Raw genomic sequence first — 12,685 nt, forward strand, 5'->3', positions numbered from 1 at the left:
ACTGCAATAAAGACTACCTCAAAAGTTAAGACACACAAAGGAAAATATTTATTAATTACAACCGATACAGGAATGTTTTATTTTTTTACAAGAAGAAACACTTACAAAATATCTTACGGGTAAACAAGTCAAATTTTAAGTGCAAATTGTTTGCTAGTGATGGTTAAATACAAAAACAGGTTAACCAGATCGATAAATCCCTTATTCTATAGCACATGGTCGGGCGGTAAAAACAAAACCATAGTTTGGTGTATTCTTCTTAGCCTGGTCCCAGATATGCCAAACGATGCCGTGACAATTACCATAAGAGTTGCCGAGACTGCATAAACTGATCTTGGACCCGGCTATATTCTTCTCCCAGTCTGGTACAGTGATGGTCTGCGGAATGGCAGGACTCATTATGTTGCACCTGGGTGGTGTTCAGTAGGCACACAACTGAAGAAAATGCTCAACTTGCCCAGAAAGAAATACTTATTTTCATCTTCTGCCAAACGTGTGCGCCTTAATGAACTTGCCCCCGGACATACAGGGGTTTGATCTAAACCGGATTGGGGTGTAACGGATTACAAAAACGAATCCATTAAATTACCAGCAAGAGTATTACTTCTAGTCTTTTTAAATTCAGAAAGGCTGTTTGCAACAACAGAAAATGACACCTTTTTGTTTTCTCAATGACATTTAAGTCATTGAAAAAAGGTGCAAGTTTAAATTTGATCCGCCTAAACGAGTCTGACCACAAGTCAGAGGCCACAGAGAAGGAAATAGGCTTTGTAGGCTACAGTCCAATGTTGTGACTGCTGTCAGCATTCAAAGATTATTCAACTTTAAGAAATGCTTGGAGGTAAGGACGACAGCAGTGGTTTAGCCTACGGCCGATAAGAATACTTATCTATCTACATTATTGTGAATCACACTGCAGCTCTCTCATTTAGCTATTATCGCCGTACAGATTGTGGTTGTTGTAGATGGCTGTTCAAATGTATGTGTATTTTAACCCAATAATGGTTGAACTGAAAAAGTTTAAACTGCCTTTTCAATCAGTTTTTGCAACCAGTGGATAGCCAGTGAAAAATGCTCTCTTGTAACAGTTGCATACTGCGGATCCCAGTTTATGGAATTTAAGTTTGAGGGTGTTCTTAACTTCTAAACTCCTGTGGTATTGTGCTCAATACAGTCAAAAACAAGTTTAATTTAAGACCACGAATAGGGCTTTTATTGCTCAATCTAATTAGTGTTGATAAAAAAATAATCCATAGGCCTAATGGACTCGCGCACTTTTGATAGACCAAGGGTAAATCTGTAGTTGCTACCTCAATTTTTGGATTTATAAATTAATGATACCGTATATACCCATTGATTCTTTAAGAATATAAATTATAAATGGCTCATGAGCTTAGTTCAACTATCACATGCCATGATAACCCAAAATACTGTAAACTTGTTTTCCCCCCAATGTTTGTAAACATTATTTACAAACACTATAGCCTCAAAACATTGCTATTTTTTCTTGTATAAAAACATTGGAGAATTGGCTCTGTCTATTAATCTTAGAGTGGTTTAATTTCGCCAGGGCCATCCCTCAGCGTTTTACAAAAACGGAGGCAGGGTGCCACTTGAGGGGAAAGTAATCTAAAAGTAACAAACTAATCAGATTACGTTAGAGTTTGGGTAATCCAAAAGTTGTTACTGACTACAATTTGACAGATAACTAATAGATTACATTTAGAAAGTAACCGACCCATCCCTGGATCTAAGACATTGGTGCTATTGTGTCAAACTCTGGACCAAAACAGTAAATAAAATTATACCAGCGTTTTCATGTGAGCTTGTCTCACACATGAAATTCGAACATCAGAGCAAACCCATATCTTGGTGTGCAATAGAGAGAAAGAAAAGGGAATGTTTTATGCATAGAGTTCCTTCCTCAGTTGTGTTGTGAGGGGAAATGTTATGAGGCGCACACCCGGGTCATGTGACATGAATGGCAGAGGAGATGAGAGTCCAGAGGGAAGCACTGGGAGCCCTGCTGATCCGAGAGCTGCTTCCCACATTCCTGAGGAATAAAACAGACATGGAGAGAGAACATTACTTCTGATCTGAGTTCAGGTATAATTCTTCATAAAGTACATACAGTAACAGAAAGTACATAAAGTACATACAGTAACAGAAAGTACATAAAGTACATACAGTAACAGAAAGTACATAAAGTACATACAGTAACAGAAAGTACATAAAGTACATACAGTAACAGAAAGTACATAAAGTACATACAGTAACAGTACACGGTGTTTTTCAACCCTAGTCCCGGTGACTCGCAGGATGTTCTGGGTATTGTTCCAGTACAGTTATCACACCTGATTAAACTATCAAGCCCTAGATTAGTTGAATCAGGTGTGTTATTGCACAGCTGGAACAAAAGCCTGCTCACTCTCAATGAACACGGGTACAGACCGACCACATTACGTAGCAGGTGCTGTTAATATTAGATGAAGGCCGTACTAACCTCACAGTGGTAGCACTCAAAGTGATAATCGTTGTTCATAGACATCACCCGGAGTATCTCCTCGCTGCCCTGTAACAAAACAGCGGTGGTGAGATTAGTGCACCACAATCATGGCCAAAAGTATGTGGACACGTGCTAGTTGAACATCTCATTTCAAAATTATGGGCATTAATATGGACTTGGTCCCCTGTTTGCCGCTATAACAGCCTCCACTCTTCTGGGAAGGCTTTCCACTAGATGTTGGAACATTGCTGCAGGGACTTGATTCCATTTAGCCACGAGCATAAGAGGTTGGGCACTGATGTTGGGCGATTAGGCCTGGCTCACAGTCGGTGCTCCAATTCATCCCAAAGGTGTTCGGTGGTGTTGAGGTCAGTTCTGTGCGGCCCAGTCAAGTTCTTCCACACCGATCTCGACAAACCATTTCTGTGGATCTCACTTAGTGCACACGGGCACCCTCATGCTGAAACAGGAAAGGGCCTTCCCCAAACTGTTGCCACAAAGTTGGATGCACAGGATCGTCTACAGTGTCATTGTATGCTGTAGCTTTAAGATTTCCCTTCACTGGAACTAAGGGGCCTAACCATGAAAAACTGCCCCAGACCATTATTCCTCCTCCACCAGTCTTTACAGTTGGCACTATGCATTGGGGCAGGTAGCGTTTTCCTGGCATCTGCCAAACCCAGATTTGTCCAACGGACTGCCAGATAGTGAAGCGTGATTCTTCACTCCAGAGAACGCGTTTCCACTGCTCCAGAGTCCAATGGCAGCGAGCTTTACACCACTCCAGCCATCGCTTTGGCATTGCGCATGGTGATCTTAGGCTTGTGTGCGGCTGCTCGGCCTTGTGTGGCCTACCACTTTGCGGCTGAGCCGTTGTTGCTCCTAGATGTTTCCACTTCACAATAACAGCGCTTAAAGTTGCCCGGGGCAGCTCTACTCCCAATGTTTGTCTGTGGAGATTGCATGACTGTGTGCTAGATTTTATACACCCGTCAGCAACGGGTGTGGCTGAAATAGCCGAATCCACAAATTTGAAGGGGGTGTCCACATACCTTTGCATAAATAGAATAGTTGGACATTTGAGTGGCATGCAGTATTGTCTATCTACATGATACGCAACAAACAACAAACACATTGAATGAAACAAGAGACACTCACCTCAGCAGGTAAGATGGGTTGTAAGCAGGCAGCACATTTAGGAGCAAACGTTCTGCGGGGCAACAAGAGTTCCAATGGCAGAATAGAACGACATGTAGACCTAGAAATGTAATGTACTACTAATATACAAACCTAACAAACTGTGTGATAAACTGAGTATTATCCTCTGACCATAAACAACTTGACAATTGAATTAATGTCGACCCCCGTCTGTATATCAACGCCTCAGTTTGACCTACTGAAGACACCCGGCCTCACCTGTTGTAGTCCGAGACACAGTAGATGTTGCTGAGGTGGTCGACGGTGAAGGGAACTCCGTCCAGGGCTTTGGAACACACCACACAGCGGAAACAACCGGGGTGGTAAGAGTTCCCCATTGCCTGGAGGATCTGATGGACGAAACAGATGGGGGAATGTGAAGAAATGATTTTTGAAAACAAGGTTAGAAAATGTGGTCATGGTCAGAAACATGTTCCTTTTTTATGGTCATGGTCAAAAATACACATGCTTGAATGTTGAGGAGTTGCTGACGCACACACAAACACACACACACCTGTTCCAGGATAAGGTGGCCACACACACTGCATTTCTCTGCTGCAGCCTGGAACCCTGAGAACTGATAAGTATGGAGAGAAGAGAGAACATTTGAGATATGATTTTATATCATACCATAGAAAAGTACTATTTAAAACTTTAATGCAATTTGCTGTAATATCTAGGAGGCCATTGTTTAGAAATGTACTGCACTGATATCCAGGAATGGAACTGAAAGAGAGAGAGAATCTTTGGCCTTGCCCTCTTACCATGTAATCCTCTTTACAGTACACAGAGCCATTGACGTTGTAAAAGTCCTTGTTTCTCAGGGTGCGACCTAACAGAGAGGGAAACATGAATGACCGCAGAGGAACAGAGGGAGGCCAGGCTTACCCAGATGTTTTCCTTGCTTTGACTATATACCGTGTCCTCTGTGATATTACCGGTATTTAAAACGGTACTCATTCCCATAAAAATACATCCGTGTGTCATTAAGTGCAAACACATTCATGGAGTGGCATGATTGTTCAAACTGAGTTTATCATATCACAAAGAAACCCTAGACCCACTCCAATTTGCATACTGCCCCAACAGATCCACAGATGATGCCATCTCTATTGCACTTTTCCACCAGACAAAAGGAACACCTATGTGAGAATGCTGTTCATTGACTACAGCTCAGCTTTCAACACCATAGTGCCCATGAAGCTCATCACTAACACTAAGCTAAGGACCCTGGGACTAAACACCTCCCTCTGCAACTGGATCCTGGACTTCCTGACGGGCTGCCCCCAGGTGTTAAGGGTAGGTAACAACATCTGCCACACTGATCCTCAACATGGGGGCCCCTCAGGGATGCATTCTCAGTCCCCTCCTGTACTCCCTGTTCACTCATGACTGCACGGCCAGGCATGACTCCGCAACACCATTAAGTTTGCCAACGACACAATAGTGGTAGGCCTGGTCACTGACAACAATGAGACAGCCTATAGGGAGGTCAGAGACCTGGCCATGTGGTGCCAGGACAACGTGATCAAGACAAAGGAGATGATTGTGGACTACAGGAAAAGGGGGACCGAGCACGTCCCCATTCTCATCGACGGGGCTGTAGTGGAACAGGTTGAGAGCTTCATGGTCCAAACACACCAAGACAGTCGTGAAGAGGGCACGACAAAGCCTATTCCCCCTCAGGAGACTGAAAAGATTTGACATGGGTCCTCAGATCCTAAAAAAGGTATACAGCTGTACAATCTTTCTATGCTCGCTTCGAGGCAAGCAACACTGAAGCATGCATGAGAGCATCAGCTGTTCCGGACGACTGTGTGATCAAGCTCTCTGTCGCCGATGTGATCTTTAAACAGGTCAACATTCACAAGGCCGCAGGGCCAGATGTATTACCAGGACGTGTACTCCGAGCATGCCCTGACCAACTGGCAAGTCTCTTCACTGACATTTTCAACCTCTCCCTGAGAGAGTCTGTAATATCAACATGTTTTAAGCAGACCGATATAGTCCCAGTACCCAAGAACACTAAGGTAACCTGCCTAAATGACTACCTGTAGCACTCACGTCTGTAGCCAAGAAGTGCTTTGAAAGGCTGGTCACGGCTCAACATCATTATCCCAGAAACCCTAGTCCCACTCCAATTTGCACACCACCTCAACATCTCTATTGTACTCCACACTGCCCTCTACCACCTGGACAAAAGGAACACCTACGTGAGAATGCTGTTTATTGAGAGCTTCAAGTTCCTTGGTGTCCACATCACCATAAAACTATAATGGTCCAAACACACCAAGACAGTTGTGAAGAGGGCACAACAAAGGCTATTCCCCCTCAGGAGACTGAAAAGATTTGGCATGAGTCCTCGGATCCTCAAAAATGTCTACAGCTGCACCATCGAGAGCATCCTGACTTGTTGCATCACTGCCTGGTATGGCAACTGCTTGGCCTCCGACCGCAAGGCTCTAGAGGGTAGTGTGAACGGCCCAGTACATTACTGGGGCCAAACTTCCTGCCATCCATGACCTCTATACCAGGAAGGCCTTAAAAATTGTCAAAGGTACTACCTATATAGCCTCGCTACTGTTATTTTACTGCTGCTCTTTAATTATATATATATATATATATTATAAGTTAAGTAAAATAATATATATATATATGTGTGTGTGTATTTATAAATATACAATTATAATAACAATTATAATATCCCTGCCTCTTGGGATCTAAGAGAATTTTGCAGTTTTAAAGCTAAATAATATCATTATTATTTTACTTAAAACTTATTTTTCTGAAAACTACATTGTTGGTTAAGGGCTTGTAAGTAAGCAGTTCACTGTAAGGTCTACTCTTGTTGTATTTGGCGCATTTAAAAAATTACATTTGATTTGACGATGCAGTTGGCTTGGAATGCTTCATTTCCGCTGAGTTAAAGGGAAAGTTCACCCAAATTACAAAATGACGTTGGTTTCCTTACCCTGTATGCAGTCTATAGACAAGGTACAACAGCAATCCATGCTTTGGTTTAGTTTCCACATGCTATAATTTGAGTATTTGTTGCACCATTCCCATTCAAGCATTTTTCGCTCATCTTTAAGTGACTTTGTTGTGCTTCTCAATCAATTTTTAGATACTTTTGGATGATTTGGACATGATTTGCAAAAAAATCTAATATCAGTCCTATGACTTGAATGGGATTTGTGCCACAAAAGCTAAAACGTAAGCATGTGGAAACAGGGCCCGGGAAACAAAACCAAAGCATGAATTGCTGTCATGCCTTGTCTGTAGACTGATTACAGGATAAGGAACCAATGTGCAATTTGCGTGAAATATCAGTTTAACCATTCTGCTGTTGTTCAATCAGCCAGTCAACTAGAGGTGTGTGTGTGTGTGTTCAACTCACCACAGGACACACAGGTGAAGCAGCGTGTGTGATAGAGGCTGTCCAGAGCCTGGCAAGCATTATCCGCTCCATACACACCTTTCCCACACTTCACACATGTACCTGCAACACAATCAACACAATAAATAACCCTTACTATACGTCACACATGTACCTGCAACACAATACAATGAACAACCATTACTCATCAAGACATGGGCCCACATTCTTTCCTGGTGAAGTCACCACATCAAGAAAACATCTTGGCCTTAGTCAAACATCCCTTGTTACACACACACACACTCAGTAAACATTACTGTATCCCGTATATAGGACTAATAAAACATGAAACCAACAAGATACTTCAAGCCAGACACAAGAGTCTACGCTCAAAATTAGGACTCGTTTTTTTCCCCCTTCTGGTCACCTGCCTAGGGAACAACTCCTGGCCCTTCTTAAAATGCCCTCCTGTTCTGAGCTCCGGTTAGGGCCTCTGTCGTGTTAACAGCTCTGAGCCTAGCTTAGCTGCCACAGTGAGAGGAGGTGGCAGTACAGTTCACATCCCCCGAGGGTTCAGATACGGGAGCAGAAAAACAGGCTATAGCACACCTCCGCTGCGCACGCCGTGCCAGGGTAACACACCAGCACACGCATGACTCGCGTCCCACACACTGCATATTATAATGGCCTGGAGTCACTCCGAACACACACACCCTGCCACACGACACACACACTGCCAGTCCAAAGCTGTAATCTTCTCTATGACTCATACTAATGGTCAGTGCTGTGTTTATCGCTACCATGTAATTTGTCTGAACATTGCAGCAGAACTAGGCTTTGCAGTTCAGTGTGTATGTATAGCTACACTTCCTCTACCCTCTATGGGAGGGGATCTCAAACATTTTGGGGGCCCCTTTTGTGATAGCCAATTCATCAGGGGAACCCCTCATAATCAGAACAACTCGAGTGAGATTAAAATAGCAAACAAGGAGTTTTACTATGACTTTGGCAGTGGATGGATGGATAATCTCCACCCGGCACAGCCAGAAGAGGACTGGCCACCCCACATAGCCTGGTTCCTCTCTAGGTTTCTTCCTAGGTTTTGGCCTTTCTAGGGAGTTTTTCCTAGCCACCGTGCTTCTACACCTGCATTGCTTGCTGTTTGGGGTTTTAGGCTGGGTTTCTGTACAGCCCTTTGAGATATCAGCTGATGTACGAAGGGCTATATAAATACATTTGATTTGGATGGCTGGATGTACCAAGTCTCAGGAATGGGAAGGAGCATTTTAAAGGCCTGCCTCTTGGGATCTAAGATAACTTTGCAGTTTTAAAGCTAATTTCCTGCAATTTTACACATTTTTGTAATGAGCAGAGAGAAAACTTTGCCATTTTAAAGCTTAAATTACAGTGCATTGGAAGTATGGATAATTTGTAGAGTACTGTGGATACCAATATCCCTGTGAGCCTCCCAGGCTCATGTTGCCCAGGGTTAATAATATTACATTGTATTATTTATTGTATTACACTAAACTTATTCCACGGATCCTTGACCAAATGTAGTTTCATCTGTTGTTGTTGTTAGTAACAATCATTAAAAATAATAAATGTATATATTGTTTTATCTGGCCTCGGACCCCCTGCAGTACCGCGGACCCAACTTTGAGAACCGCTGCCATATGGTTCAATGTCTGTGCTTAACTCTACCTAAAAAATGTTGTATACCTAGAGTCTCCCAATGTGATTTACTGCTTTACATTATGGCTGAGTGACTGTTGCACAGACAATCTTTGATGTGTGTATTTTTGCATGTCAACTATGATAATGACTCCTCATCAATTGATCTCTGCATCCCTCTCTTCTCCTTTCTGTCTGATGTGGATAGCCTAGCAGCTCTACTTGTCTGGATAGGCCTCTGCCTTAGCTAGCCCACTGATGGCAAAATGTGTTTCTTTCCCTTTGCTTGTGTGGGAGGTATGTAGGTAGGTAGGACATGCAAGTCCCTACAGGTATCGAGGCACCATCCATCCTTCTCTTTCATCTATCCAATCTGTCTATCCATCCATTCATCTATCCAATCCTTTCATTGAAAAATAAATAAATGATGAAGTGGTTGATGATCTCACCAAAGAACTCCTGGCGATTCTCAGACAACGCCTCCCTCCCCGTTCCTGGCTCCTCCTGGGCTTTGATTGGTCCGGCAGCCGTAGCTGTGTTGACGAGAGTCACTGGCTTGCTGAGGGCCTTGGCATGTTCTTTGAGCATCAGACCACCCAGGTGTAGCCCCTCCCCCTCCAGTGCTGCATCTCTTAGCAACAGGCGCGTCAGTTCCTCTTGGTAGCGGGTCCCCGGGAGGTCCGAGTAGCGCGCCCGTTCCCTGCCAGCGCCCATGCCAGTCTCCTCCCCTCGTGCTGTTCCTGCTCCCCTCTCATCCCACCACTCGGGCCCAGCCCGGTAACAGGCCGCTGCCGGGCTACCCACCGCAGGCGGGTATGAATGCCGGCTGTCCTGAACCCCTGTTCCTCCAGGTGAGGAGACCCCGTCCAGGTAGTCCTGCCAGCCTCCTGACCCAGAGTGTGCCCCGGCCCTGCCAGAGACTGTGTATCCCTGTCCACTGGTGGAGCCCCCTGCATGCAGGGAGGAGAACTGCAGCTGCGGTGCCGCAGAGTAGCGGGTGTCATAGCCCAGGCTGATTCCGCTGGTGCGGTTGCTGCTACAGCGGCTGCCCATGGGGCTTCCACCGCTGGCAGTACTGGAGGCAAAGCTGGACCTGGGACTGACCAGCACCGACTCTTGGAGACTGAAGGACGAGCAGGGGCTCAGTGTCGGGCCTGGGGGGAAGAAGAAACCTCCACCCACCCCTCCCCCCATCTCAGAGGGCCGGTGTGGGGGGTGAGAGAGCGAGGCCGGCCTGGTGCTCTCCCAGAGTTCCCCTCCGGCGCTCAGCCGCTTGTAGAACAGCGCCTCCTGGAGGGAGAGGCGTTTGTGGCGCTCCGGCTCAGGGAGGTAGTGCAGCTCGGCCATTGCGCCACCACGGGGAGCGGAGCCGTAACCCGAGGAGGTGGAGGAGGTGGGGTATGCCGGAGGGGGGCCAGAGGAGTGGGACAGAGGAGGGTGGGAGAGGAGCTGCTGGCGTCGGACCAGCTGCTGGAGCTCCAGAGAGTAGCGTCGCTGGTTCAGAGAGGCTTTGGACCCAGCCGGGTCACAGTCCCCCAGGCCTGACTCACGCCTCATCTGGATGTCAACGCCCTCCCCCAGGTAGCAGGAGGCACGCTGCTGGGGCGACCGCCGCCGAAGGGGGGCGAGAGTCGAGAGGGAGTAGGGTTGATGTTCGCAGTCAGCAGTTTGGGGGGCGCTGGAGCTTGTAGAGGGGGAGAGGTGCTGGGTAGCGGAGACTCTCTCTCCCAGTCCATTCCCACCTCTGCCACTGACCGGTCTGCATGCCTCCGTTGAGGTTGGAGAGGTGAGAGAGAACTGGCCGGGTGTTGATGGTGAGGAGGTTGCAGTGCTCAGGGTTGGTGGTAGTCCACTACTGGTGTTCCCATTGCTGTTATTGTTGGTGTTGTTGACCAACTCGTTTTTCTTTTTAGAACTGGCGAATTTCACACTCCCTGAGTCAGTCAGTTTCAACTTCTCCAATAACTTACTTCCAAGTCGGTCCATTGTAATGTCTAACCTGGTCGTCTAAAACTCTGAATAATCTAATTAAATTAAACGCTGTTAACAAACCACTATGTTATATAAGTTAATGTACTCAATAAATACAGTGTGTGAGTTGGAAATACATTAACACTCAAGTATGTCTACAGTACAGTTGAACTACAGTAGTTGAAATGACAGAGACCCTTGCAATCTATATGCTAAACAAATACCCCCCAAATTAGAACAACCAACGGACAGACCTGTGTAGGCTATATGTACATATACAATAAATTAAAAACACAGACGTTAAATAAGACGATTAAGACATTTTTGGAGGATCACATGACGATATAATCATGTTTGGATAACAGTGTTGAGAGTCATCGTGTCTTGGCTGTGGAGACTACAGGCAGACAGGTAGAAGGTAACGCATGTGAATCCATCGAGTTAGTAGTGGACTACTTCTATTGTTCTGGCAATGCTGGAGATAAAGACGGATAAAAATGGCTTTTTAGGTCACTCTCGTGAAGCTGAAGTTGTCGGTCTCGTTTGAGACTAGGTAGCCCCACACCTGCATGTCTTCGGTGTGACGAAACGGTCCATTATATTAGGTTAGACTTGGTCACGTAAAGATGAGTTGTTTCTGCTATTCGTTGTTTCCCACGCAACTGGCACCAGTATAAACTTAAATGCTCTTATTTTGGGTCCTTTTAATTAAGAAGCATTCCCCTTTGAACTTGTTTTTTAAAGCCACATGTAGTCCAGTGAAGTTCCGTTCCGCACGATTTTCCACGGCAAAGCTTTTCGGAATAACTCGTCGGGCTAAGTGAGGACCAGTGGAAGGAGGAAAATAAGTCAGTTTCTGTATAAAATGTAGCGTATCCAAACTCTACTATTCACTTTGAAAGAAACATGATATTGAAAATGCATATAAAAACGCGAGAAAAAAACGGATCAAACGAAAACATAAAGCATTCGATGTTTCGAGAATGTATTATTGCTCACATTCCGTTTTCAAATCATTTTACGACAAAAAAATATGCTGATAAGTTTGAGAACGGAACCCATGCTGCCTCAAACTCTACTGACCGTTGCCAAACCAATTGTACGTAAAAGTAGGCAAGAATTAATCCATTCCGCAAATGTGTCACAGCCTACAACAACTTCGTTTCTTTCTTTCCCCCAAATGATTTACCTCCCCCTCTTTTTCCTTTATCAGCCACTGGCTTGTTTTTTTCCTTCAGGCCGGAACACCTTTCTGCCAGCAATCGCGAATGGATAACGTCCCAAAATATTTCGTCGTTCATACGCAAACTTCCCAGTGGGTGAACAATGCCATTGCAGAGTCCACTACAGAGTCCACTAGTTTGGGTGACAGACACATCAAAAGACATCATCTTGTTTACCCATTTTTTTCGGTATTAACCAAATTAAGAGGCTATGCCTTATATTCAGTGGGGGGCTTAAATAGGAATTCATGTGGAATTGTGGATAAAAACCTTTCAATAGCATAATTTATACTCAATAACAATCATAAGTCATCGCATTCAGATTTTTCACATGAGTGGGTTAATGACTTATTACACAATTATGACCTCTCAAATACCTGTCTCAGGTATGTTATTTGCCCCAGGCCTTATCAACCACACACCAATATGACGTGCCTGAGGCAGAAAGCAATATATTGCTTGTTGTCAAGACCTGACACAGTTGAAATATGACTTTGGTATAGGCCTACGCGACTAGAATATGTGTAATCGGCCATAATGGTCCAAACCTATTTGGGTACTACTTTATTGTGCTCCCATTCTGTGGAATGTGCGGAAGGACATTCGCTAGAGACACGGCGCTATGATTTTTTTTCGGCATGTAAGTGTTCTCCAAGGACGATACAAAGTAAACAAGTGTCATACATTTCAACGCGATCTGAGTCGTTTTGGTGACATTAACCCATAAAATGAATCACA

The 12,685-nt window shown here is 44.8% G+C and overlaps 1 protein-coding gene across 2 annotated transcripts; it reads right to left on the reverse strand.

The window, feature by feature from the left end:
* Positions 1-25: 25 nt before the first annotated feature.
* Positions 26-11,937, reverse strand: ajuba (ajuba LIM protein). Of its 2 annotated transcripts, none has more exons than XM_020491450.2 (8): positions 9,203-11,937; positions 7,101-7,202; positions 4,468-4,535; positions 4,218-4,280; positions 3,923-4,053; positions 3,665-3,764; positions 2,504-2,572; positions 26-2,053 (listed from the first exon to the last, which is right to left on the reverse strand). In XM_020491450.2, exons 1-8 carry the CDS (start codon positions 10,737-10,739, stop codon positions 1,949-1,951), a joined length of 2,175 nt encoding a protein of 724 aa, XP_020347039.1. In that variant the 5' UTR covers positions 10,740-11,937; the 3' UTR covers positions 26-1,948. The 2 variants fall into 2 exon arrangements, with proteins under 2 accessions (XP_020347039.1, XP_020347040.1); XM_020491451.2 differs by having other exon boundaries at positions 3,665-3,716; positions 9,203-11,936.
* Between the last annotated feature and the right edge of the window lie 748 nt (positions 11,938-12,685).

This window comes from Oncorhynchus kisutch, linkage group LG9 (assembly GCF_002021735.2).
Source record: "Oncorhynchus kisutch isolate 150728-3 linkage group LG9, Okis_V2, whole genome shotgun sequence".
NCBI lineage: Eukaryota > Metazoa > Chordata > Actinopteri > Salmoniformes > Salmonidae > Oncorhynchus > Oncorhynchus kisutch.

Bases quoted from the DNA above. Each gene is read 5' to 3' on its own strand.
- ajuba (XM_020491450.2), bottom strand. From the start codon at position 10,739: ATGGACCGACTTGGAAGTAAGTTATTGGAGAAGTTGAAACTGACTGAC. The intron at 4,536-7,100 runs GTGAGTTGAACA...CCTCTCTGTTAG, and splicing joins CTTCACCTGTGTGTCCTGTG to GTCGCACCCTGAGAAACAAG. The intron at 3,765-3,922 runs GTGAGGCCGGGT...TTACATTTCTAG, and splicing joins TGTGTCTCGGACTACAACAG to GTCTACATGTCGTTCTATTC.